The following is a 25,306-nucleotide window of genomic DNA, read 5'->3' as shown; positions in this document are numbered from 1 at the left end:
AAACACTTCCCACCACTAAATTAAATTCAGTTTAGGCTGTTGGCCTAGATATCAGTAACGCACCTTAAACTAGCTAAGGCTATTTGCGAGTCGGTCAAAGTAATCTTGATACTATGATAATCGAAGAAAGGTGAATGTGTGAGGGTTAAAGCAGCTTGACCGAAAGGAGGTAATGCAATCTAGCGGCGTGCTTGAGTACGTTTCGCTTTCTCGTTTCCTCTATTCCTTCCCGCTTTGTGTTTTTCATCCATTCTTTCGTTTGTAAAAATTCACGCGTAAAACTTCTGTTCTAGCAATTACTGTTGTGATGCCTCAAATATTTTAGTTCTGCTGAATTGTTTAATCTAATTGTTTACGAAAAAGAAAAAAAAAAAGCTCAGTTAACTGCGCAGATGTAGATTTGTCACTGCGTTATTGCGTGACTAAAGAGATACGATTCACCATCCATGTGGACCAGACTTTCAGACTCAAAGATCATAGGGTCGAACTTTGATTTTCCTTTATATTAATTCCCTTGAAAATCTACTATGAAGCGTTATTATTACGGCCTGATAGGTACTCTTCTGGTTCTTGTCACAAGCTGTGTTCCTTTAGTCATCCTCGAAGCAGCAAGCTTTTGCGGTAAGGAGAAGGCTTCTGCCTTGATTCAGTGGATTGTCTCGAATGCCTTCTCCGCCGTCATCACGAAGAAGACTGATAGCGGACTTACAAGATGGTATTTGAAGGATATTGAACTGACCCGCTCAGAACAGCTGACGAGGAAAGTTTTTTCCAGCCTTTTTGGGCTGTTCTTTACAATGTTTACCCTTGCTTCAAGTGTGTTTTGGGAAAACTTACTTCTCGACGTGAGCTACGGTTGCAAACCGGATGATGCTTCTGTGTCTATGGAATGCTTCGAATACAACATCAAGGAAAACGTGGAGTTCTGGAGAGCATTTGCAAGGCTTGGAGAAGATCCGATCGATTGTAGCAGTCCTAAGTATCTTAATGGATCTGTGGGTGTGATTTGCTACCAAATGGTCTTCAATATTGGCGTTGCTTCCGGGGCAAGTTACGGTGTATTCAAACTGGCTATGATTGCAGTCAGTGCAGCTACCAGCGCCATGTTGCTGCATAAACGATCGAAAAATGTAAACAGAACGAAGATCATTGTTGCTGTGTTAATCGTTACACTGTACGCGGCTTTCGTAGTTTCGCAAGTTGTCGAAACGGAGAAGGGACCATCTAGTTTAGTCGTCATGATCGATTCACACAATGTGGCGATCTATCTTCAAGTGCTTATGGGATTGGGTGCTGTCTTGTCATTCGTGTATTTTGTTCCTTGGAAGCAACTCGTTGCTTTTCAAAGTAATTTGTACCTGTATGATCCCATACTTTGACCTTCTTATCGCAATTTTCCATTCATTAATAAATCAGAGCTAATATTGTTTACAAAATTGTATGATTTAAGGGTTGTAAGCTCACTGATAAGGTGTAGATGGTGAAGAGCTTGGTCACAGGAGAGCTTGTTTGAAGAGTGACCAGTCATTTAACTGACATGTTAACTGGCTGACAGCCAACTCACCAACACTATGGTCTACTTGCCAACAACTTTGCCAAAAAATTACACCTACTCTATACCAAATGGTAATTAAAATGTAAGAAATATAAAAGAGTCACTAAACTGAATTGACTGAGGATGTCAGTGAAGTGACCAAATAAGACTGTCCAGGAGTTGAGGAATGGTTATGGCAAGCTGACATGTCAGCAAAGTTAATGGGTACTGTTGGAAGGCTAGAGGTTACACAATGGAATAACCTGTGCAGGAAGGGAGAGGATAAAAAGAGGAACCCTCCCAAACCTTGTGCATTCCCCCCCCCTGCCCCTTCTCGTCTTGCACCTGCTTCTCAGGCTGAATGTAAGGATGATCTGAGTAAAAACTATGCTTGTTTTTCAATATTTAATTCCAAACTAAAGAGAGATAGGATATTACTATAATTTTATTTATCTGTCTCATAAATACAGTAAACATTGTAGGAAATTTTCTTTGTAGGTGGCACATCAAAGCAAGTGAGATGCCCCCCAAGACGCATTCACTATACTTTTGCAAAATAAACCTCCAGATATACAGCAGACTGCCAAAAACTTCTAATCTGCATCAATTCCAGGTCTGACAGTTCAAACAAGATTGTAATAAAAATACATCTGAGGTTACCTTGTTCAACCATCGCAACTGGTAGTGTACTTGTTAACAGCCTTGGAAATCCATTTAGTTATAAATAATATGTAAAAATAGAAAACAACCTGAAAATTAAATGTTAGAGATTCCACTTCAAAGTCCAGTGTTAAAGTTTTTATCAATTAATATGATCACAGAGCAACTCGACATTCTTTGCATCATTTCTACACAATTAATGAAGGTGTTGTCAATTAAGAATACTTGTTTCTACCATGTAAACCTCCAGTTAAAGACATAACTTTAAAAGAAATTATCAAAAAATTATCCCCTTCATCTCTAGCTGATAATGAGGAGAATGAAGACACACCATTCTAAAAATGATTAAATAATTTTTTTGAAATAATTATTAAAGTAAGTTTGTTTAATAATGATTTAAATACATTATCATTGATTTATATCACACTAGGATTGCTTAAATGCTCTGCTATAGGATAAATCTGTCAAAACTGATTTATTAGACAACTTTGCTGCCAGATCTGATCAAAACTTGCCAAGGTGCATGCAGAACCAAAGGGGGAAATGTCTCATAGTTACAATAGCATTATTTCATCAACAGGAATCAAGAACAAACCTTACAAAATTAATAGGAAAAGACTCACTATTTTTCTCTTATCTTAACCCTTGACACCCTAACATCAGTATGCAAATTCTCCATACTGTTCTCCATACATTTCCTAAGGCGCTGAGTAGGAGAATTTGTTTAACAATCCACAGCTTTTTTGGATGGTGATTATTTCCTTTATTCTTGTGATGTTAGTGTTTGATTCAGGAGTGATAATATGTGAGGACATCAGATGCTAGTACCTTTTGGGGTCTCCAAGGGTTATTAATAGCAATTATGATTCAAATTTGAAAATATTTGCAAGTACAAAATTGAAGTAACAAAATTGCAGTGGTGAAAGTACCACTCTTTAACTGATTCAGTAGCATTGGGTTTTGTCTCCCTACTATGCGAGTTCACCATCATCTTCATTTGTAAGCAGTCCATATTTCTGACGAATTGCATCAGTTCTGATTTTCCTGTCTGCTCTTCTCTCTGCATTTCTTTTCTGTGCCTCTTCTCGTCTTTTCTGCATCTTTCTGTCTTCCTTTCGGTAACTCAATTGTCTGCGTTTTCGACAGCACAGACAGTAAATACAGCAGCCAGTTAACACCAGGACCACAAAAGCCACACTTGGTATGACATAAATTAGAACAGAACCTAAAGTAGAGAAATATAATGAGCAATGATGTTAAAATCACCAGGAAAGGTAGAAAAGACAGAAAATAAAAAACAAAACAAGAGAAAGCTGTGTAACACAGTTTAAAGTAGAAGTACAGATACATTGTAGTCATCCCAGCCATGTCAGAGTAAGACTCAAGCCCAGGAATTCTGGGCTGCAAGTCTAATACTTTACTTTCAGTAACACTGTCTGTGAAATGTGCCTGCAGTTACAGCTGGCTGCTTATGCACTGATCAACTTCAAAGCTTCCACACCCCCTCCCCCCAGTAACCAATAGGCATTTGACTGTCATCCATGTCCAGGAGGTGGAGAATTTTAACCTTGCCTGAGTGGGGTGGGGCATTTGAACTAGAAATGTCAAGTTCCTCCAGTGTAATACACATATTGTAATGGAGGAGTTTAAAGGTAAAGAGTCTGTTTTTGTGAGTGATTGGCTTAGAAAGACAATTTTCATATTGTAGAATGGTGTTTACAAGTGAAAACCTAACAGCAACACCAAAAACTAATACAAGACTTTGTTACATTCTACAACATTTGCTGATCACACAAAGAATTGTTCAACATTGGGTGGGGCATTAGAATGGAATTTTGGCCCGGGGGGAGACGGGGGGAAGTGGGGATTTAAATGAGCTGATCTTCAAAAGTTTAAATACCTGAGAGGTACCCCAGGGGAAAGGGGGGTGATGCTGAAGTTTCAAATAAATCAACACATTATGACAGAGTCAATGCAGAAGGCAGCCATTCATAGATGTTGGGCCTTAGAGTTTGACTGTCTTTATTCAATGAAGTTCAAAGCAGGGTAAAATTTCTTCACAGCCCCATACTATTGTTAAACAAATCTGTTTTCCCAATGGCAATGTATTGTTTATGTCATTGTTTTCTCTATCCAAGAACTGAATGCATAATGTAGGATGGGGCTGTGCAGAAATTTTACCCAAAGCAGGACCCATTTATAACCTTTATTACAGTTACTTTTACTGATGTCTCTTTATCAAAAGTAACCTTAAACACAAATAAAGAAGCAATTTAATTGATAGATCAGAAAATCGGTGAGAAAAGTAAACGGATCACTTTCGACTTCAACTTTATTCCAGTGTACCTCTCGACCAGGGAATATATATAACGGCGTTATATGTGACTCATAGTTTACACACTGGAAGATTTTACGCCACTATCTCAGTCGGTAGATTAATTATAATAAATTGATATATAATTTAATTATATTACTGGCGTAAAATTTACATTATATATATCACCGACTGGAAGAAATTACGCCATTAGTTACCAGCGTAAAATCTTACATAATTATATACATCACCGACTGGAAGAATCTCTACCACTCCTATCTTTCGTTGACATCTACCTTTTGAAGAAATCGTACAATAAAAATTCAAAACGTTACCTGCAACAAAACACTGCTTCCAATACCATTTATTTCCCTTGCAGTTGTGAGGAATAATCTTGATGCCCGCATCGTACTTCTTACATGTTACATCCGCGGCGCACCAGAAGCAACTGATATCTTCGACACAGTCATCACACGAAGTGTTTTTCTGTGAACAGGTCGTTTCAGGTGTTGGTGACGAAGTTGGTAGAACAGACGTGCTTGTTCTATTGCTGCTTGTGGTAATCGGAACGCTAGTACTCGGCGATGAACGTTTCGAACGTGTCGAAAGAAGTGGAGTTGTCGAAGGTGTCGATCGCTTTGTTGTGGTAGTATTAGCTGTGGTCGAAATGTTAATTGCCAACACACAGCTCCAGAAATAGATAACAAAGAAAATACACAAAACTAAGTTCTTCATTCTGTCTAATAATTTGGGAAAAGAAGGAAATAGCGATAAACAGCACCGATCTTTCTCAATAAACTGTTGTGAAATGCTGCACTTTCAAGAATGATGATGAAATAAATTATTTACGAAGAAGCCTGGAACTAGCCATAAAAAAACGTGTTGTTTGCGTGAAGTTGCGTGAACGTCACGTGAAATGAAATCATTCGAACAAGGTTTTAGTCAGCGGTTGATAGAAAGAAGTTGAGAAAATGGCGGAAAACTGTAATTTAGTTCGTACCGTTTGAAACGTTGATTCTTTGATCGTTAAAGGTAGATCTTCGCTCTTGTGGTGAAAATATCCCATATTACCATGGCAAAACCAAAGAAAATTACACAAGAAACATTTGATGCGGTTGTAAGAGAGAATATAGAAGAATTTGAAATGGATTTGCACGAGGCTATAGAAGATGCGAAGGATCAGTTTAAAACTCAGGGCGTTGACTTGTCGAACTTGATCACATCATATATTCAAGATCCAGATACAGGTGAACTTAAACACAGCAATCCTGTGAAAGGTACGTTAGTCCTATATTGGAACAGGAAAAGCAAAAATAACAACACCAAAAGCTAAGTTATCAGCTGATTTTTAAACTGTACATATAAAAATGCTCAGTTGAAAAATTTTAACACACCAGCAAGTGTAGTATATATGCTACGCATTTCTGTGCTATGCATTTACTCTGCTTTACCATCAGCTATTTGGATTGTACGTAGTATCGCTAGCCTTGATTGATGCATTAATGTAGGGGATATATGGCAAACTTTATCCATTTATTGGTTGCTAGGCGCTCAGTCGTCAGTCAAAGGTCAGCTTATAGTGAACTGATAGTTGTTCAATGATTGATGGACATTCCACCAACAATGGGTCCATGTTTTGGTTGAGATAGAAGAAAGACAAATATTTGGAGATTAAAACATCAGCTGCTACTATTAGCTAGCTATCAGCTGACTGTCAATCAATTGTGAACACTTAACAACCAATAAATTGATCAAAAACTGGTTGATTGATGTACTGACTGATATATAAAGAAAGATTTGAATATGAAAGCAATCTTTGTGGTAATGAACACTACTTGAACAGTAGTTAAAATAATGCCTGAAAAAATTTCAGGCCTGTACAGGATTTGAACGCATGACCTCTGCGATACCAATGCAGTGCTCTACCAACTGAGCTAACAAGCCAACTGGGAGCTGGTCATTATGTTGGTTCCACGTAAACCCGTGAAGTGATGAATAAATAACTATGAATATATGAAAATCATATATGTGAACTGTAGAAAAAGATGTGAATATGAAAGAGATCTTTGCGGTGATGAAAACTACTCGAACAGAACTGAAAATAATAATAAATTAAGATTGTTCTGCTGACCTATAATGCATATCATGCAGCCATCTTAGGTTAAACTCAAGACTTTTTTGTCTAATTCTAACTGTAGATGCCTTGGACATGATACGGACATCTTTACAAGAGGATGAATCTCAATTACTCTGGAAAGGATTGCAGGATTTCTCCACTGAATGCGATAAGAGTGAAAGTAACAGAAAATTTGCAGCAAGCAGAGATGCCTTCAAATTACTCTTTTCCAGTTGCAACCATTGTTACTTAGTGAGAAACAAGGATAACCTTGCTGCCAGTCTTGATGCTTTGAGCTCATTTTTGTGTGGCCAAGGAGATCTTGCTGATGTTAAAATGATTGAATTTCTCTCAAACTGTTTAAAAGAACTTAAAGAAGAGATTTTAGTTGAAAAAATTGTTAAAACCATAAGAGTTGCTTGCATCAAGAGTGAATCGAATCGTCAGACGTTTGTTGTTAATGGTGTCATACCTTGTTTAGTTGCTACTTTGAAAGATTTCAGCCAGTCAGGAAAAATTGTAAAGGAAACATGCCTGGCCCTGCGTGTTTTCACATTTGATGATGACATGAGTGTAGCTTTTGGGAAAGCGCATGAGCATGCTAAGTTGATTGTGGCAGAAAATGCATTTGGAGTACTGTTGGGTATCATGGAACATTGCAAAGATGTAGACGTGGCAAGTGAGTTATGTGTCACCTTGAGTCGTCTGGCAGTGAGGAATGAATACTGTAAGGATATAGTTGATATGGGTGGACTGAAGATGGTTCTGAAGTTATTACAAGACCATACTTCTAACCAGGTCGGTAGAAGTATTTTTAATAAGTTTTTCATTTGTGTGCAACATCTGCTTAAGGAGCTCATGCCACCAAAATTAATCACAGTTTCAGTGGCAACTAGGAATATTGCTACAGTGTAGTTCTCCTCCCCCTTTACCTCCCCTATTACTCATCAGGTTTATCAATTGTGTTTTTTTGTACTTAATATTTATTTAATAACTGCATCACTTCCACTATTGGCAGCCAGCTCCTAGATGGAGACTTCTCCCATGGCTAGCAAATCTTGGCAACCCAGCCATGAGCCCCCATGTAGGAAAGGGAAACAGGTACCTGTCACACTGAATAAACAGTGGAAAGAGGGAGGGAAGGGGTGGGGAAAACTGCCTGGGTAATGAGCTGGCACCCCTCACAATGCTGCAAGTTCACACTCAAAGCATACACAAGAATCCCCTGAACAAAGAGCACCTAGTATTCAGATGCATGTGCATATGCAAGTAACTGCTGACTACTAGAGAATGCTAATGCTCCTTGTTGTTAACTCTGTTAAATTGCATTTAACTGCATATATATTCTTGGGTGGAAAGAGGCACTGTGAGAGGATAGTTTCTCATTAATCCATAAGCCCCTAAGAGTGAAAGGTTTCTAATTTCTCCATACTCTGTCACCCTTAGATCAAATGTATGGGTCATGAGAATAAGGGAAACAAACTTCAATTTATGAAGCTCCTGATTGTCAAACAAATTCTCATTCTCAGTATAATAGGAAATGTGAAAAGAACAGTGTGGAGATTATGAATACTTATGTTTGAGTTTAAAGTGTTGAAGAAAAAACTATGGGATCTTGACACCCACCCCCTTGCAATTCAGAATGCACTGCCCAAGATGGAGAAGTCTTGATAAATGGACAGAAAAAAAGGAAAAAGGGTAAACCTTGATGGAATCTTTTAGTGACATTTGTGCACTAACTCATACTCTTTGTTATAGAATATTTCCAAGCAGGTTTGCACTCTTCTAAGAGCCATAGCTGGAAATGATGATGTCAAGACTTCCATCGTTGATGCTGGTGGCCTGGGACTCATTGTTGCTGCCATGACGACTCATGCTAAGCAGCCAACAGTAGCGGAACAAGGATGTGCAGCTCTAGGTTCTATTGCTTTGAGAAGCCCCCCTAACTGTTCAGCTATTGTTGCTGCTGGAGGGGTGGAAGCCATTGTCAAGGCTATGCAGATTCATCCTGATGTTGCTGGAGTACAGGTAAAGGTTTTCATATCAATTTACAAGAGGTAAATATTTTTCTTCATGGTAGAAGCCTTAAGTTCAGTGGAATAGTGGGTGTAGAGATTGAAGTTAATCACAGTTGTGCTCCAAGAATAAGTTATGGCTAGAAATTATATCTTATGAAAACCATATTTCTATCTAATACTGGACATTTGTAGTATGTTTTATCAAGTTTGTGGTTTCCCTCACGTTTCCGTTCTACATTATTTTTCATGCTTTGAAGTGCAAAACCTTCTTTCTTGCTTTCCTTTGCAAAATAAATTGAGTAAAACTCAACATGTTTACAAATTCTCCAAAACATTTTTGTCAACTTAAGTGTCAATCAATCCAAAGCTTCAACATCCCCCCTCCCCCCCCCCTCCTGGCATTTAAGCATTGGTTTGTTCAAATTCCCACTCCTGAGTTCAAATACTCCACCCAGTCTTTTTGTAAAAGGCAAAATTAGCAACAGTGACTTTCTACACATTGGCTGAGCTTAAAAACTGGACCTTTTAGACCTATTTGTCTGAGCCATTCACTTAGGTATATAAACTATTTACCTCAAACACCTCCATATTTAAAAGCATAACAGCTGTATTCTGCTGGAAAGACTTTCTACTTAAGGTTCAAATTCCTCATCCCACTGGGTACAGACAATGGTCAAATGCCTGTGGGTTGCCAGGGGAGATGGGCATGTTGAAGCTTCAAATTGATTGGCTCTTTACCAGTGTCTTTCTGGGTGGCTAATCATATTAAATACCATTGTCTCGCCAGATATCACCAATGGAAATTTGCATCAGTAAAATAATGAAAAAATGTTTATTTCATAATTCCCATTATGATTTGAATAAATTATGTGAACATTTTTTTAAAATATGCATGCCTAAACAAAGTTGTATGAAAAAATTGAAGACAACTTTGAAAACTATCTGTAATGGACTAAGATTTTGTAGAACCAAATAACTATTATTTTGTGAGTCAACCTGTAGTTCAACACTATGATCGAGTCAAGTTTAGGCTGAAATAAATGACTTGATGATTTATTCTCTCCAGAAACATGCCTGTCTGGCTCTGCGTAACCTGGTGGCTCGTAATCCTGATCACTGCGACATTATCCTTGAAGCGGGAGCTGAAAGCTTGATCAGGAAAGCACATGGCAAGATGGGTGATTGTGAAGATTTAGCTAAGGCAGCTCTCAGAGATCTTGGTTGTGATGTGGAACTTAAAGAGCTTTGGACTGGAACAGGACAAGGCAAGGTTCATCACTGATTTGAGAAAGCTCAAAGCTTTTTAACCAATCAAATTCAAACATAAAAAGAATCACTACTTTGTCAATGACAAATCCAGTACCATGTGCTTGTTTTGACTGCAAGTTCTCCTTGGCTTCTTTTCATTTTTTTTTTTTTTACTAAGACTGGTTTTTGTAATCACTGACATTGGTTTTGAATTCAGACATTACCCTGTAAAGAGGGCTATTGATAATTATAAGGTATCAGTGCCTTGCCTAGTGTCTTGGTCATAGTAGTTATCATGATTCAACCAAGGAAAATCAAAGCATTAATTTGATTGCTTGCATAGTTCTCATTTTGCACCAAACTGTGAGAAAACTGTGGACTTACTTTTGGTGTGACCAAGCCATACAAGAATGTGTGTTAGTTAGAACTCATCATCAGCCTATATTTAACATTGTTTCAAAATAGGATATTTAATTGCATCAGAGTGTATTAAATTGTAACAATTTTAAAATCATTCTTGCATTTTGAAATCTTAAAGCAAAGTAAATCACAGCCAAGGGATACTGTGATGCAGTGTTCAGTACATGTACTTCTTAATGAAAAGTTTGTGGTGGAAAGAGATAAAAATTACTGAGAAGTTTTGGATGATAGGCAAGAGGAAAGCAAAGGGAAGGGGGGGGGGTGGGGTGGGAAGAAAAATACTTTGCTCACTCTCAAGTGCACTTCCAGGGCTTTCCCCATTCTCAGTTTTTTAAGGGAAAACTCTGCCTCTAACTGAATGGGAACAAGTTTGGCTCACTCACTTCCCTTTCACCTCAAAGATTCAAACCAACCATTGCAGTTTGGTGAAGTTCTCTTTACCCTGATTATGAGTTAGAATACAGCTTTCTTTCCTATTAATAGGGCATCAACACTGAAAGTTATGTAATAACTAAGGAGAAGACTCTAAGGTCCTTACCCTGTCAGGTAGATGCAGTGATACACTGAATACTTAAAATTATACATTGAAATACTTTTTATACTTAAACATTTGAGCATAGCAAAACTTATAAGACTAAAAGTAGCTATTTCCTTTACATCAAGATCTTTGGTTCTAAAATAATTCATAAGTTATTTGCTGGGGTTCATCAGGTCCAAAAAAAATTTCATTACTTCATTTCTTTTCAATAATGTCCCTAATTATGTAACCTACTGAGAGGGAATGAAAGTAGCTCTCATTGATGTTAATTCCTTCCATTTATCAGAAAATTGCCTCTGTTTTCAATGCAACAACTAAACTACCTAGAACAATTTAAAAATTCCTAATACCCTAAAAACACACCCTTCATTTCCTAGCCACCAGATACTGAGCTAAAGTATTGCATAATTTTAAATATTGCTTTGAAAGAATTAAAAAATATATTTTAACCTTAGGTAAGTTAGCTCCCTTTGAAATATTTCCTGTAAAACTTTTGGAAAAGTCTTGTTTTGGAGAAACCCACACAAATTAAAACTAAGATATAGGCAACCATGATTGAGGCTAATGGATATCGGAATATCAGCCAGTTACGAGCTTGAGTCCTGGATCAGGAGACAAAAGAAAGTTACCATAAATCAAAATTAGGATAGAAATTTAAATGCGAAAATACATAACCACAGTTTCCACAAAATATGTACGGAGATGTAGGGATCTGTCTGTCACACAACAAAGTTTATGTACATCCTTTAATTCCCAGAAGTGATGAACTAATACTTTCCCTTCTCAAATTTAATAAATTATCCTGCAAACAAATGATGAGAAGAGACAAAATGATCAGTGGGAGGGTACTATCCTGATATAGCACCAGCTTCTCTTAACATACTTTCAAGGAAATGAAAAGTAACAAGATGGGAGAGTTACCCATATGATCTTGGAGGTAAGTGGTTCACTAGTAGTTCAGATAAACCCCAGAAAGAAGGACAACGCAGTTTAAAAACTACCAGGTACAAAATGTAACTGATCAGAAAACATCAAACAAAATTTTCCAAAGTAGTGAACATTGGTATAAGAGCAATTTTCAATTGAGTATCAAAAGTCATTTGGGACTGCATTAGTTTTGCTTCACTTTGCCCTGTGATTGGCCTAGAAAATTTGCACCTCTATTTCAACCAATCAGATACAGAACTAACCAGTCATGGCTTGGACACCTACATTTTACCATGCTTTAAGGAGTTTGGTGGTTTTTTCTTTAAGTTCTCAGAGATTCTTTAAGGTTTTTTCCTATCTTTTGATTGCCTGTTGTCATAGGAATTTTGGTCTTGAATTTATGACACTCAATCCAAAAGTGTTCTAGAAGGTCATCTAATATTGTTCTTTCCTGTTTAATTCTCAGCTGCCCAAGTAACAAGAATGCACAAATGAGAATATATAAAAGTATCAACTATCTAGGAGAGAGAATAAAAGTTATTATTACTAATGATTGTGATGCTACATTTGCTATACCTTGTAGGTGCTTTCTTCTCGGCATACACCAGCACATATTTCACCCTAACAACTTGGTTGTTTGTAACAACATAATATCTCTCTGGGACATCTCCTCCCTCACTGTTTCTTGCTCTGGCCCTAGAACGAGTTAGTCTGTTGTCATTTGCTTTAGATTTGATAGTACACTTCACATCTGGATGGTCCAGGATCTCACAGACAGCCATGATACTTAATTTTTCTCCAATTGTGCTGTTTTTCCAGCCTGAACCAAAACTACTGTAATTCATACAAACAGTTAGATCACTTGACAGGTAGGTCCCTTCTCCAAAAAATGATGTCTAAAGAAAATAAAGAAAGGTGGTTTAATTTACAACTCAATTTAGCTAATTAAACACCATAGGGGGTAAGTTTTTAAAGAAACTGTGGTTTTGCATCGGTGGGAGAGTATAACCAGGTATTTAGTATTATCAACTGAGTTGATAATGTAAGTTGGCCTCCATGAAGAGTTTTAAAGGTGGAATTTTGAGTGTCAGAGTGAATGTTGGTCATGGTCATTCCCTGACTAAGGGTTAGCGCTTGAAACACCAGCATTGAAACTCTTCATGGAGGCCAACTTACATTATCAACTCAGTTGATAATACAAAATTACTCAGTTTAACAAATGAAACATAAATAGAGTGAACCATAAGTCTTTCAACTGATTAGATTGAGTCTGTACTAAGCCTATTTGCCTAGCAAAACCAGAGCTTGTCCCGGTTTCCATGTTAGCATGAAGCAACTGGGAGTATTACTACTCCCCTCTGGATCCAATGCCAGTCCGTGCACAGTTACCCCCCAAGCATTCATCAGGCTTCCCTGAAAATTCACCAGTACCTATTAAATATACTCCTTGGTTGGGTTGGCCAAAGGACAGGTAAGCCCTAGTATCTACTTTATTTCAAGATAAATCAAGGACAAGGTAAACTTTTAATCCTGGATTGTTGCTAACCCTCTTTCAAACAAGTGGGCCCTGGGTGGGGAGAGGTGCTATGGGAGAAAAAGAAAGAACTATGGGAGAAAAGTGTTTTTTTCAAGAGCACAACATGTTGACCTGACCAGGTCCTGAACATACACCTCTTGATCCAGAGTCCAGTGCACTGACCATCAGGCCACTGGATCTCCTGTCTGCTAATTATTCAACATGTTTATTCATGTTCATATACATATCAGCCATTCATCCTTGGAGATCCAGAGGAAAATAATGAAAGGGCAAGTGTAAAATAAAGGAGCGATTTCAGTTTATGGCAAACTTACTTTGTGGGCTTACAGTTAGTTGGACAGTCAGCCAGTCTGCCAGTCAGTCAGTCAGCCAGCCAGTGAGTTAGCCAGTCAGTCAGCAAGCCAGTAAGTTAGCCAGAGAGTTACCCAGTCAGCCAGTCCATCAGTCAGTCAGTTAGCCAGTGAGTCAGCCAGATGGCCAGTGAGTCAGCCAGATGGCCAGTGAGTCAGTGAGTCAGTGAGTCAGCCAGTCAATCAGCCAGTGAGTCAGTCCGTCAGTGAGTAAGTCAGCCAGTCAGTCAGTCAATCACATAGCCAGCCAGCCATTTGATCAGTGAGAATCTTTGAGGGATTACCAAGTAACTCAACTGAGCAAACAGCTGACAAGACTCACTTTGTTAAGATGTGCATGTAATCCATTATTCAAAATAGAATGAAAATTGTCCACTCTACTTCCATGGTAAGCATACCAAACATCACAAGTCTGTGACATGTCATCAAACATTGCACTGAGAGTATTTGTCTCACTGTAAACAACTTCGAAAATGAAGTCAGGTGTGGTGGAGCAGTAACTTGCTTGACCAGTTTTTTTCTCAATCTCCAAGAACTGTTGGCATTAATAAAAGCAAAAATAATTGTCACGGAAATTATAAGATACTAACTTATGTAACACAGGGTTTACTTTTTCAGGCAGACACCAGTAACATTCACTAGTTGTGGTACTTCAATTGCCTAAAATTCTGCAAATTCAACAGGTGAGAGATTTGCTGTGCTGGTTTGACAATTTCTTTCACCGACTGTGCTTTATATAAGAGTCCTGGTAGCACCAGCAAAAGTAACAGCTAAGTTGATCATTTCACCAACATAATATTGCCCAGGCTGTTATTGGAATGTTATTAATCTATAATAAAATTATGTAATATTTTAGTCTCAAAATCTGACTTCTTTCAGGTACATGGAGTGCAATTTTACAATTATCATAAGGCAAAAAGGACAGAAGGATCCATAATCAGGCAATTTTTTATTGAAAAACATACCACAGATTTCTCAACAGATCTCAGTGCAAAGGTTCTATCCAGTGCCCAGTCCAAGATATCCCAAGTTTCTTGAGCATATACCTTCTCACTGGTTTCTGTCAATAGCTTGTCAAATGCAGGAACTGTACTGCAAACTTGAACCTGTGAAGACCAATTTTAGTGGTGCTGTCCATTACAATGAAGTACCACAATTAACAAGTGGGTAGGCACCTTTGCCAAAGAGCTTTTGGGTGTATGTGTTAAAAGATGGCCACAATTTTTTCAAAGAGGCCTTAAAGTTTTTTAAACCATCCGATACAGTCGTCAAAGGTGCTGAAAGCAAAAATGGATGTAGGAAGAGGGGAAGTGAGAAGAGGAGGAGTGGAGAGGGAATTAGGGGAAAACGGAATGTCCAGCTCTAAAATGTAAAGTACAGCTGAACTCAGATTTTTAGGTGACCGACACTCACCAGCCCTTGAAAATTCTTATTACCATCACCAACCACATATGCAGAAGGAAATGGTCTTAATATGCTATCATGTCTATAACTTTCCAGAGCTGAAATAAACAAACTCCACTGCAGGTCAGCGGATGTGAGGTCAGATTCAAGTCTTTGTAGCACACGTTCCCTCGCTTCTTCAGGTTCCATTTTTTCCAGTGTGTAAGAATTTTTATCGGGCTATCACTTTCCACATAATTTCCCCATACAACTAGTTACCAAGGGAGCATAATCGGGAAATGTTTGCAATCGCATAAGGCCACGTACACGTCCGCCATCTTGAATTTGGTAAAGCAGTCTGGGAACTCAATCTACACGAATAGCCAATCAGAAAGCAGCGCGCCAATCTTAAAAGTCGAGACAAATATTCCTAATGTGACATTTACCGGGAAGAAGTTGGTTTGGGTCGTCAGAGGTCGTCGAAATGTCAGTGAAGCAAATTTATTACTCAGAGAAATACTACGACGACGTATTCGAGTACAGGTAAAGACACTAAAAACTCGCTACCTTTTATCTCTTCATTCTAGATGGTTCGTAAGCTGGTTTTGAAGCGAAAACCACCACAGTCTAATACATCTTGGCAAATTTTACTTCTTACTTGCTCCTGTTTCAAACGAATTAGTCTTCTCTCCAATTGTCGTTGTTACAATTTTGACTTGGAAGAGGCACCAACTAATACTCTCTAACTGCTGTAAGTTGTCCAGTTTGTTTCATTTGGGAAAATATCTGAATATATAACTGTCGTTTAAAGTCTTGTGTTGTAAGAACAGATCATTTTAGGCGAAGGTTCATTAAAAAAAAAAAAAAAAAATGGCGACGTTTCCTTTTACGCGTCTCCCCGTGAAAATGTAAGTTTTTTCGTTAGGACCAACTGGTGTTGATCATTTGGTGCCTGCTTTTCTAGACATGTGTTGTTGCCGAAGGAAATAGCTAAGCTTGTCCCAAAACGGCATCTTATGTCAGAAACTGAATGGCGAAGTCTTGGTGTTCAACAATCTCAGGGTTGGGAACATTACATGAAACATGACCCTGGTGAGTTTTAGATTTTGTTACGTACTGCACTGTCTTAATTTGTGGCTCATAAAAGTTTACAGAGCCTCTCAGAAACGTATATACAGTCTGGTCTGGTCAGCATTCACTTGCAAAGTGTGACGTTCATCCTCTCTGAATTTTCTTTAAACTTGAAAAATTAGCAAGGAGAGCTCTGTTCGTAATTTTTGACCACAAAGAGTATATTCTCTCATCCGCTTCCCCCTCAAGAGTAGTAGACTCTATGCAATTAAACGTCTCTTAACAGAAGTGAAAAGAAAGTTCTTCAGCTGAATTAATTGCAAGCAAATATATGGAAATTTTTTGAAAAAAACATTAGACAGAAAGGGAGAGAAACTGTCTTTTCCATGGTTGTGGGTATGTGTTTGACCCTCGGAAACACAATCCTCCAATAATACGAGAATATTTTGCACTATTAGTTTTAAGAGTTAGATGGAATGAGTTGAATGTATACTATTTCTCCTTGCTGTATGAATATTTTCCATATTTAGCACTAAATTGTTAAATCTACAGGAAAGACGTACTTCATGTGGTCAAGTGTGTGTTGAAAAAACCTCTATTTTGCTGGGATTGAAAGAATTTTTTGCAATGCTTAAGATCATCAACTTTCATTACAATTTTTTAATGAAATTTGGCAGGCTTCATTTCTTCTATTACTTAATTGCACTGCACCTGCAATGATCATTTTTTTTCTTCATTATCAAGTTTTTGGGACCAGTTTAAACAGGTCATTAGTACTATACAGGTCTTTTGAAGCTTTGAGGGGCTGGGGAACTGGGTACATCCAAGATTCTACTTATGATTGACTGTGTCTTTTCAGAGCCTCACATTTTGTTATTTAGAAGAGAAAGGACGGATCTGCACAAGAATTAGAACACAAGAATGCCATTGTAGTAACTGTCAATGGAATGAATAACAATATTAATGATATTAAGTTTATGATGTAAATTTTCCAGAGTTCATTTAAATTGTTTGATTGTACAAATGTAATTATTTGTGTTTCATTGATTCATAGTTCAGATAAATGAACTCAAGGAACTTCATAATGTACAACATAATTTATTCATCAATTAATTCAAATTATTTATTTGACTGCACTTTTGAGCTTTCTTACATAAAATGTACTGTTTGCTTAATTTGCTGCATTAATAGAAATAGCAAATGGAAATTTGTTTATTAAAAAGTTGTCGAGAGTTAAGCATACCTTGCTTTTTCACAAGCGAAAGGCCGTCCAAGATATGTTTAATGGGATAAATGAAGTTTGTATCTCTTTGAACTGCATGTTGTGGAAATGTCTTTTTGGCCCCAAAGCAACTCATTGTCCATCGAGTTTTTAACACATTACTCTCTAAAAAATCAATGGCCCCTTCTTATGAGCCAGGGTTGAATCACATAAATCAGGGCAAAAATAAACCCTGGACATGATTTTGGATTGCCAATCTGCACTTCCTCAAGGTTTGCTTTGAGCCTGACTCTAGTGAACCTTCCTAACTCACAAAAACCTGAAAACCCAGCAACGTTCTTTCTGTGTCTGCAATGTCTTGCTTCCCCTTCAAAATACCGTAATCATGTTTCTCATTTTAACCAGAGTTATAGCAATAAACTTTGAGTCTGAAATTAAAAAAAAAACGAAAACATTGGAACTGTCCAACGTAAAAATATTTGCACCACAAGCACATCAAAATCCAAGACATCTCTTGCAAAACAAATTTCCTATACAACAACCACCACTATTTGATGGGTACTGTCACTGAAACTGCTGACTTTTCTCAAGCCCCTGGCTGACGTCCCTTAGAAACAGAAAATCAGAAGACAGAAGACGAGACTTCATGAACAAAGTCATTCGAGACGTTCATTTGTCACGCCATGCCTTGCGTTACAAACAACGGAAGACTGGGCTAGAAAATCATGAACCAATCAAATTGTGCAATCATTTTACTTTCGGCCAATCACAACGAAAGTACACGTTCATAATTTTTCAATTCAATCAGACAGTTACCGACTCTCGGTTGTAACCGATTTTCACTACATCTTCTTCGTTTCTTAACGTTTGCCGCTAGTAATTTCGCGCAGAATGTCTGTGAGAGATATTTATTATTCCCCAAGATACGCCGATGACGCAGGTGAATACGAATTTAGGTAAGACTTGAAAATCCAGAGTAGTTATTAGTAATGTTTGCTTCCTTGATTTCGAAACGCGAAGAAGTGATAACAGCTGCTTGGTCAAACTTACAAATAGTGTAACAGCTTCTTCCTAATAGCGTGTTCTATTTTTTGTACCTACAAGACATGTTATCTTACCAAAAGACATCGCTAAGAAAGTTCCTCAGAGGCTTATGACAGAACAAGAGTGGCGAAATTTGGGGGTTCAGCAATCACAAGGATGGGTACATTACTTGAGACACGGACCAGGTAAACAGCTTCAAAACAACGTGTAACGGTTTCAGAAATGAGAAACAGAGTAAGACTGCTTATTGTCTGTGACTTGTCTCTGATTACGTTTCAAATCTACCTGTTTTAAGAATAGTTGTACCTAGTAAATGCGTGGAATGAAATAGAAATCTCTCCGCCATTGTTACCGTTTTGGCTATGTTCTTGTTGAACTGTGTGACAAACTTTGTAGGCACAAGCCAAATACAAATTTAAGAGAACAATCAACAACACACTTAAGCTCCAAAATGATCCCATGCCCTCACCAAGGCAAATTTACAAATTTAAAATAGGTAACTTGGTTGTAAATCTAAATAACTTTTATCGTATAAGAAGCTGTTAATTGCGAAGAATACGGTTAAAAGTTGTAACCCATATTCTACAATTTTTCTACAGAGCCACATATACTCTTATTCAGGAAGAAAGTGAAGTAAAAAGCCTTGCTCAGGAAACATATTGTACAGACATTTATGAAATGAATTTAGGTTGGATTTGAAATGTAATGATAAAAACAGGGATCATATTCTTGTCCACTCTGCCAGAGGCATTTTAAATGGGTGCATGAACAATACGATCAAGCGCTTGCAAAATCATCAAGGGGCTGCTTCAGATTTAACATGCTGTCAATGTCTGCCTCTCCAGGACTTATTGTGGGCCTGTTAGTTATATTTTGTACATATAAATGCGATTTTTTTTACTGTGGAAGTCTTAGATAGCTGTCTTTGCATGCTTGCTCTCAAGTTACCTTATTGGTGGTAAAATGTTTGACCTTGTTAGAATGTTCTTGCCTCAAAATTTTCATGTGTTTCAATCATGGAAAAACATGCCGCTTTTAATTTTACTTTAAGTAAGATTTTCGTGATATGTAATGATTAGTTTAATACAAATTAAATAAGTTTCTGTCGTCAAGAAGCCTCTGATCATTGGTGTATTAGATATGAAAATTGGCTAATTAATAGATTTAACATGGGGTGTGCAAAAGAACCTCCCAGGCCCCAAGAGGATTTCAAACTGAAGCTCATTCAATACCAGCTTGATGCAAAGCATAAATTGTTCTCCTGGCTGCAGGACAAGCTTTAATTGTTTTATATCATTGAAATGAATGGAGTCAAGTGTAAGGGGAATGAAAAAAGTGAGAAACCCCATCTTTTTCCTGCCTAATGTTTGCCTTGGCTCACCTGAAAAAGAAAAAAAATTCCCCTGTACTCCATACTGTTGTCCTCTTTGGCCTCAAGTAAAAGATCAGGCCTAGAAGTTCAAAGGGTCAGTGATTTTGCCAACTACTTTTGTTCAGAACAAAAATTGAGACAGTTAAAGTGTTAACATCTCATTGCTAAAACTTCAGAGGGTTTGGAGACAATATATCTTTAAAATGGCTGGATATTTTATTTTTTTCTAGTTACCTGCACATGGAGCACAAAAATACAAAACTCTTTAACTTGTGGCCTGTTTACAGCTGTCCCCTCAACTCATTCTTTTTTATGTTCATTATGTAAAGAAAAAAAAAACCCAAACAAGAGGAGAGCACACAATACAAAGCACTAAATTCAAAAAGTTTTCATTTGATATGATGTTAGCTATGTGTTCTGATGGCAGTACACCAATACTTCAGATCCAATGCGACCCTCTGGGAAATGGGTGTGAAAGAATCTTGCACACTGCAACAGAAAAAACCAAAACAAATTTCACTGGTTAAAATGCGGCTTTCAAAGTTTATCATTATAACCCTTGCTTAAGATTAAACAATCATACAGAACATATGTTCTTGTGAATGGTTAGCCTGCAAAGTAGGTGTAATTTTGGCGAGCTAATGCTCAATATTTTCCTACCAAAAAAAAATGGCTGCCATCTCTTATTTAATGGCAGTGGTGGGAGATTGAAAAAAAATCCAAATTGATGCAATAATTTGATTGATTGAAACCTCAAATCATTTAAAGTGAGGGAGGCAGTTTAACATCACCAGGCAATAAAGTATAAATTTTAGAATGTTGATCAAGGCAAAACCCTAAAATATATAACCACTGATTATTACTACAAGTATCTAAGACTTAAGATTACAATAAAAAAGTGTGGTTGTCAAACAATGTTACCTCTTTGAAATGAAAATTTCCCAACCAGTTCGTTACATCCTATGAGGAAAAACACTAAATTATGAATGAAAAAATCAAAGAGTCTGTAACAAGTAAAAACAAAACAACAACAAAATTATGGAAAAAGGAGGTACAAAAAGTGAACAATGGTTACTGGCACACTAAAAGCTAAATTAAACCTTTACACCTTAATATCAGTACTTATATTCTCCATCCTGTTCTCTATACATTTCTTAAGGTGCTGACAAGGAGAATTTGTTTGACAATCAAGTGCTTCTTTAATTGGTGATCATTTCAATTATTCTCATCACATTAATGTGTGATTCAGGGGTGATAATATAGGGAGAATTTAAATGAGAGTCACTCCTACATGTTAAAGGGAGTTTTTGGTTGGCAGTATTACTGCCGCTGGTGGTAATTTACTGTATGGTGGAACAAAAAGTAATTGTTTACCGATGATTGGGAATTTTTACAAGACTACAAATCAACAAGGGTTGGGGAGAATAGATAATGACACCCAACAAGAAGTCTTGTAGCTCAGTTGGCAGTAGTGCTAAACTAGAATCTGGGAGGCATGGTTTGAATCTCATCAAAACTTGAATCTTTCCAGGCTTTTTTTCTGCAACTACTAAAATTGCGAATTGCAGCTCACCTGTAAGAATCATTTTCTTACCTGATTTTCATCCAAGATAAATTTAGACTTGTTTCATTTAAAATTGTAAGACTAAGAGAATGATACAAGTATGGTGAAGAAAGATCAACTAACAGGTAAAAGCACATTGTACAGGACAATGTGTGTAGGAAATTGAAGCTGATCCTGATGACCTGAAGAGAGTCCATACTTTTCTGATAGCCATATTGTGGGATTTCTGTAAAACAGATCAGCTTCATCAATGTACCCTGCCTCATCACTTGGGGGACATTCTAATATCCTCATGCTTATGTTTCTGTGTACAAAACTATAAAAAAACCCCTGTTATTTAATGAGTTATTAGGTTTATATTCATCCACAACCAAAGATGAAGTAGGACATAAACTTCTGATTCAGTTAGATTCAATCTACTCCTTATGAGTGTTACTATGTTCTCTTTGCATTCTGGTGCTCAGAAACTGTGTATTTTCTCGCAAGTTTATTTATTTAACAATTTGCTGAAGGCAGGTAAATTCACAATAGGACAAGGTTGTCCCCTACAAGGTAAATTACCTTAACATCAAGATTCGACATCTTGCCTTTATGTGACCTTTCCAACAAGATCAAATTCCTTTTAGAAGTCATGAAAACTTTTATAATGTTGTACCTAGTTTGAACAGTAATTCTCAGTAACTTGTAACTACTGTCATGGGTCAAATCTGTTTCTTGTGTTAGGCTTTCAATTCATGGAGAAGAGTGAATTACAAGGAGGTAAATGAGAAAAACAATGAAGTTTGTAACCTAGTGGATCCTATCTTGTTTGCATGCAAAAAAAATTTTTTGAACTTCCTATTTTTCAGTCATCTTCCTTGAACTAAAGCTTGGAATGGGGTAGTTAGATACAAAAGAAAAGGAAAGCAAATACATGTACAAAAAAAGCTGAAAACAGTTTCACAGGAGCAACCATCAAAATTAAAAACAGTACTGTACCTATAAAATGGTGTTGAGTGACATGGCATCAGAAATAATACAGACATGTCATTAACACTTCTCAGTTTAGAGCTTTCAATTTGAATGTACTCCATGACATCAGTAGTTCCCTTTTGGTGAACAGTGCTAGTGTATATAGCCAATGGAATGTTTGTTAGCGCTAGAAATAGTACCATTATCTTTGCTTTCCAACCAGATTTCATCTTCCTTGAAAAACCACTACTAAATGCATGATCCTTTTTCTCACACTGATACCCAGAAAGGAAGTTTAGAAAGAAACCACAGTAGCACATGGCTAAGGGGACCACTGGAAAAATGAACCTAAACTCCTTGTGTCCCAAGAAACTGGAAAAAAGAGGAAAACAATAGTTTTTATTATAATCTGGTATTTAACTATACAAATGATCCTACTGACTAATAATTCAAATGCTGCAGGAAATCAGGATGGTACACTTTTCACTCAGAACAGTCTGTACCAAACACCCCCAATATTTCATCGCCAGGTGTTCAGAGGTTGACAAAATATTATCACAAAAGTTTTTGCTCTTATTTAAAAAAGAAAGATTTAGGGTTCTCTTTCCATTTGCAACAAACCTGTAGACAACGATGCTCCACAAGATTAGAAAAGTCAAGGTTTGCTGCCTTTGGGAAGATTTGTAAACACCACCAACAAATGGAATCAAGTGTGTAAACATCACAGCAGGAAATCCTTGGGTGAAATACCTGTGAAATATGTAGGTATTAGCCAAGGAAGAAGCATAATTTATGAAGAACAACTTACATATTGTACCCTACAAAAAGAGCTCCCTTTCCTTTATTCAAGGAAAGAACTGCTCCAAGCTAGAGAAGTGAGTCCAAATTTTACCTACCAGTGCCATGGATGACTTCCATAAAATGTTCCCATATCATTAATAACATTAAATTTGATGAAGTTGAGTTCCACCAGTGTCCATGTGCCATGACACCAACTGTTCACAATGAGGGACCATAAAATAGCCAGACATCCAATGGGAAAAATACAGTTAATAATAAATGATAATTTGTTTGGTGATGAAAATAAATAAAAAGCACACAATGGAATCCACATGACTGCAGCTGTTGGTCTGATAGTACAAGAAAACGCTGCAATACAGAGAGCTTTGAACACTTGTTTAAAGCTATCTTTTTTGCTGCCGCAAGGCCAGTAATAAAGTGCTACTGTTGTCAACACGGTTTCTAGGGAATTTGTCAGCGTCCTAGTCACACAGTAAAGTGTAAACCACGAGATCAAGTAGCAGATAAGTGTCCATCGAGCGGTTTGTACATCGAACCTCTTTGCTGCTAACTTGTACAAAAATAAGTCGCCACACGACGCAAAACATGCCTGCAACACCCTGGGAATGACAACAAGGAACTTGGCGGTGTCAATCCCAAATAGGGCTAAGCACTGGTAGCTTGTTGCAAAGATCAAAGGATAAGTCCAGCCTCTAAGACCCTCTTTCCATTCCCACGTCAAATATCCATATCCAAATGCAACTCTATGGGCTACTTCGGGTCCTTGCCAAAATTCATCCGGGACGAAAAATGTTTGGATCATCACAGCATTGATGACCCTAAAGAGGAGTAATGCCGGAAACAGCCAACTTTTTGACGGGTAAATAACATTTGGAGATACCATAGTGATTTCTCCCTGGTAGATAGAAGATGGCTGCTCTGATTCCTTATCCATCTGAGCCTGTTTTCTTCTTTTGAGCTCAGGTCTTCCAACTTCTTCGACCTCCATTTTCACCTTCGGTATCAAAATCAACAAGGCGCTTCTATAGTGTGGAGCCTAGTCTCAACTCTATCGCTAACGAGTAACGCCTGATGATATTTGATAGACCGTAACGATCTGGTCCTAAAATGGTACTTTCCTTCATTAGAAGCATCGGAAGAATGCCTTTACATCAGTTATTTATAGTGACTTTAGTCGGAGTTACAAGTGGTGTATATATCTACAAACCGTTGCTCGAGAGATACGTGAGTGAACATGGTACAAAGAAGGAGGATAGCGCCACCATTCAAGCTGCAGTTGAGGCAAAGAGTACAACGTCGGCCCAAAAGAAAGATCGTCCAAGTGAGAATTCTGCAAAAGAAAAAGCAAGGGAAGAAAAAGCATCTGAAAAGTAATTAACCTCTCTTATGTCGCTCGCTGAAATGAAATGTGCAATGTGATGTCTCCAGGAATTTACCAGTACCTGATATGAATTAAGGTGGGCTGCTGGTGACTTCTATCCCGAAAATAACATCGTGAAGCTGAATACTGCGATCGCAAGCCTCATAAGGTGAAAATCAAGGTGGAATCAAGCTTAATTGCACAGTGATGGCAATATAAGTATTAGTATGACTCTGTCTGAGGAAGTTAAATGCACTCGGTCCTGCTGGGGTGGAATACTGTATAGACTGTGCTTTAGGGGTAAATATCATATGGGGCAAACCCTTGATGGAGTGAAATTTTTGGGGAATGGCTTACAATTCGTATCCTGTAGGAAATGAAACTTGGAAAAATTGGTCATAATTTTTTTTTTTTTTGAATTTTCACTTTTTTGCCTTCCTTTTTTGGGTAGCAAACAGAAGCTTGAGGAAAAAACTGAATTTGAATGATGTGATTGATTCCTACATGATACATAATTCTAATACATTTATTGGTAGTTGTAAAAATTAAACATTAATCAGTGATCAAATTTTTAAAAGGCATTGTTTAAACTAGTCTAATTAGATCTTTCAGATTTTTGCTAATGTTCAAGTTTGCTCATCAAAGAGATTCCCCTACATTTTTTGCAATCATTTCTCAGAAGCAGAACAACCTAAGTCTGAATTGCAAATGTGGTCCAATCCCTGAGTGTGAACTTTTTGTGTACAGAATTTATAAAAATATATTTTTTGCCATCTTTTGAGCATGAAATCTACAGAAAATTTCTCCCAATGCCTGCGACCCATTTCTAGCTAACAAGTGAAGACCAGCAAAAGTTATGTAGAGTGAAAAGAACTG

General features: G+C 37.4%; 7 protein-coding genes across 8 annotated transcripts; 4 read left to right on the top strand and 3 right to left on the bottom strand.

The window, feature by feature from the left end:
* Nucleotides 1-527: 527 nt before the first annotated feature.
* Nucleotides 528-1,436, top strand: LOC113684023 (uncharacterized). The gene has a single exon (XM_027201325.2). The coding sequence runs from the start codon at nt 528-530 to the stop codon at nt 1,377-1,379; it is 852 nt and encodes a 283-aa protein (XP_027057126.2). The 3' UTR covers nt 1,380-1,436.
* A 527-nt stretch (nt 1,437-1,963) lies between these two features.
* Nucleotides 1,964-5,368, bottom strand: LOC113684024 (pituitary tumor-transforming gene 1 protein-interacting protein). Its single transcript, XM_027201326.2, has 2 exons — nt 4,844-5,368; nt 1,964-3,419 (listed from the first exon to the last, which is right to left on the bottom strand). The coding sequence occupies exons 1-2, from the start codon at nt 5,241-5,243 to the stop codon at nt 3,166-3,168; spliced, it is 654 nt and encodes a 217-aa protein (XP_027057127.2). The 5' UTR covers nt 5,244-5,368; the 3' UTR covers nt 1,964-3,165.
* An 82-nt stretch (nt 5,369-5,450) lies between these two features.
* LOC113684020 (armadillo repeat-containing protein 6) lies at nt 5,451-10,401 on the top strand. Its single transcript, XM_089203356.1, has 4 exons — nt 5,451-5,785; nt 6,707-7,422; nt 8,383-8,652; nt 9,709-10,401. Exons 1-4 carry the CDS (start codon nt 5,581-5,583, stop codon nt 9,922-9,924), a joined length of 1,407 nt encoding a protein of 468 aa, XP_089059482.1. The 5' UTR covers nt 5,451-5,580; the 3' UTR covers nt 9,925-10,401.
* LOC113684017 (protein mono-ADP-ribosyltransferase PARP16) lies at nt 10,335-15,407 on the bottom strand. The gene is made up of 5 exons (XM_027201320.2): nt 15,076-15,407; nt 14,628-14,768; nt 13,985-14,197; nt 12,352-12,671; nt 10,335-11,450 (listed from the first exon to the last, which is right to left on the bottom strand). The coding sequence occupies exons 1-5, from the start codon at nt 15,253-15,255 to the stop codon at nt 11,309-11,311; spliced, it is 996 nt and encodes a 331-aa protein (XP_027057121.2). The 5' UTR covers nt 15,256-15,407; the 3' UTR covers nt 10,335-11,308.
* Nucleotides 15,408-15,432: 25 nt separating this feature from the next.
* On the top strand, nt 15,433-17,353 carry LOC113684019 (cyclin-dependent kinases regulatory subunit). The gene is made up of 3 exons (XM_027201322.2): nt 15,433-15,588; nt 16,010-16,137; nt 16,976-17,353. Exons 1-3 carry the CDS (start codon nt 15,530-15,532, stop codon nt 17,026-17,028), a joined length of 240 nt encoding a protein of 79 aa, XP_027057123.2. The 5' UTR covers nt 15,433-15,529; the 3' UTR covers nt 17,029-17,353.
* A 773-nt stretch (nt 17,354-18,126) lies between these two features.
* LOC113684018 (cyclin-dependent kinases regulatory subunit) lies at nt 18,127-19,494 on the top strand. The gene is made up of 3 exons (XM_027201321.2): nt 18,127-18,294; nt 18,443-18,567; nt 18,982-19,494. The coding sequence occupies exons 1-3, from the start codon at nt 18,230-18,232 to the stop codon at nt 19,017-19,019; spliced, it is 228 nt and encodes a 75-aa protein (XP_027057122.1). The 5' UTR covers nt 18,127-18,229; the 3' UTR covers nt 19,020-19,494.
* Nucleotides 19,495-19,947: 453 nt separating this feature from the next.
* LOC113684026 (GPI alpha-1,2-mannosyltransferase 3) lies at nt 19,948-24,990 on the bottom strand. 2 transcript variants are annotated; one of them, XR_016185730.1, is made up of 6 exons: nt 23,166-24,990; nt 22,891-23,019; nt 22,297-22,641; nt 21,349-21,634; nt 20,676-20,714; nt 19,948-20,243 (listed from the first exon to the last, which is right to left on the bottom strand). XR_016185730.1 is itself a non-coding variant. In XM_089203354.1 (6 exons), exons 1-6 carry the CDS (start codon nt 24,056-24,058, stop codon nt 20,163-20,165), a joined length of 1,680 nt encoding a protein of 559 aa, XP_089059480.1. In that variant the 5' UTR covers nt 24,059-24,990; the 3' UTR covers nt 19,948-20,162. The 2 variants fall into 2 exon arrangements, 1 of the variants encoding a protein (XP_089059480.1); XM_089203354.1 differs by having other exon boundaries at nt 21,442-21,634.
* Nucleotides 24,991-25,306: the final 316 nt, after the last annotated feature.

The sequence above is a fragment of the Pocillopora damicornis genome, chromosome 4 (genome assembly GCF_964200805.1).
Source record: "Pocillopora damicornis chromosome 4, jaPocDami1.2, whole genome shotgun sequence".
NCBI classification, from domain to species: domain Eukaryota; kingdom Metazoa; phylum Cnidaria; class Anthozoa; order Scleractinia; family Pocilloporidae; genus Pocillopora; species Pocillopora damicornis.
This window is presented reverse-complemented; position numbering and strand designations above follow the sequence as displayed.

Bases quoted from the DNA above. Each gene is read 5' to 3' on its own strand.
- LOC113684023 (XM_027201325.2), top strand. From the start codon at position 528: ATGAAGCGTTATTATTACGGCCTGATAGGTACTCTTCTGGTTCTTGTC.
- LOC113684024 (XM_027201326.2), bottom strand. From the start codon at position 5,243: ATGAAGAACTTAGTTTTGTGTATTTTCTTTGTTATCTATTTCTGGAGC. The intron at 3,420-4,843 runs GTAACGTTTTGA...TCTCTACTTTAG, and splicing joins GAAGCAGTGTTTTGTTGCAG to GTTCTGTTCTAATTTATGTC.
- LOC113684020 (XM_089203356.1), top strand. From the start codon at position 5,581: ATGGCAAAACCAAAGAAAATTACACAAGAAACATTTGATGCGGTTGTA. The intron at 7,423-8,382 runs GTCGGTAGAAGT...TCTTTGTTATAG, and splicing joins AAGACCATACTTCTAACCAG to AATATTTCCAAGCAGGTTTG. The intron at 8,653-9,708 runs GTAAAGGTTTTC...TATTCTCTCCAG, and splicing joins CTGATGTTGCTGGAGTACAG to AAACATGCCTGTCTGGCTCT.
- LOC113684017 (XM_027201320.2), bottom strand. From the start codon at position 15,255: ATGGAACCTGAAGAAGCGAGGGAACGTGTGCTACAAAGACTTGAATCT. The intron at 12,672-13,984 runs GTGAGTCTTGTC...TATTTTCTTTAG, and splicing joins TACATGCACATCTTAACAAA to ACATCATTTTTTGGAGAAGG. The intron at 11,451-12,351 runs GTATAGCAAATG...CTCCTGATCCAG, and splicing joins GAGAAGAAAGCACCTACAAG to GACTCAAGCTCGTAACTGGC.
- LOC113684019 (XM_027201322.2), top strand. From the start codon at position 15,530: ATGTCAGTGAAGCAAATTTATTACTCAGAGAAATACTACGACGACGTA. The intron at 15,589-16,009 runs GTAAAGACACTA...CTGCTTTTCTAG, and splicing joins GACGACGTATTCGAGTACAG to ACATGTGTTGTTGCCGAAGG. The intron at 16,138-16,975 runs GTGAGTTTTAGA...GTGTCTTTTCAG, and splicing joins TTACATGAAACATGACCCTG to AGCCTCACATTTTGTTATTT.
- LOC113684018 (XM_027201321.2), top strand. From the start codon at position 18,230: ATGTCTGTGAGAGATATTTATTATTCCCCAAGATACGCCGATGACGCA. The intron at 18,295-18,442 runs GTAAGACTTGAA...TGTACCTACAAG, and splicing joins GCAGGTGAATACGAATTTAG to ACATGTTATCTTACCAAAAG. The intron at 18,568-18,981 runs GTAAACAGCTTC...ATTTTTCTACAG, and splicing joins TTACTTGAGACACGGACCAG to AGCCACATATACTCTTATTC.
- LOC113684026 (XM_089203354.1), bottom strand. From the start codon at position 24,058: ATGGAGGTCGAAGAAGTTGGAAGACCTGAGCTCAAAAGAAGAAAACAG. The intron at 22,642-22,890 runs GTTTGTTGCAAA...TCTTTTTTCCAG, and splicing joins TGGAGCATCGTTGTCTACAG to TTTCTTGGGACACAAGGAGT. The intron at 21,635-22,296 runs GTACAGTACTGT...GTTTTTTTATAG, and splicing joins CACTCAACACCATTTTATAG to TTTTGTACACAGAAACATAA.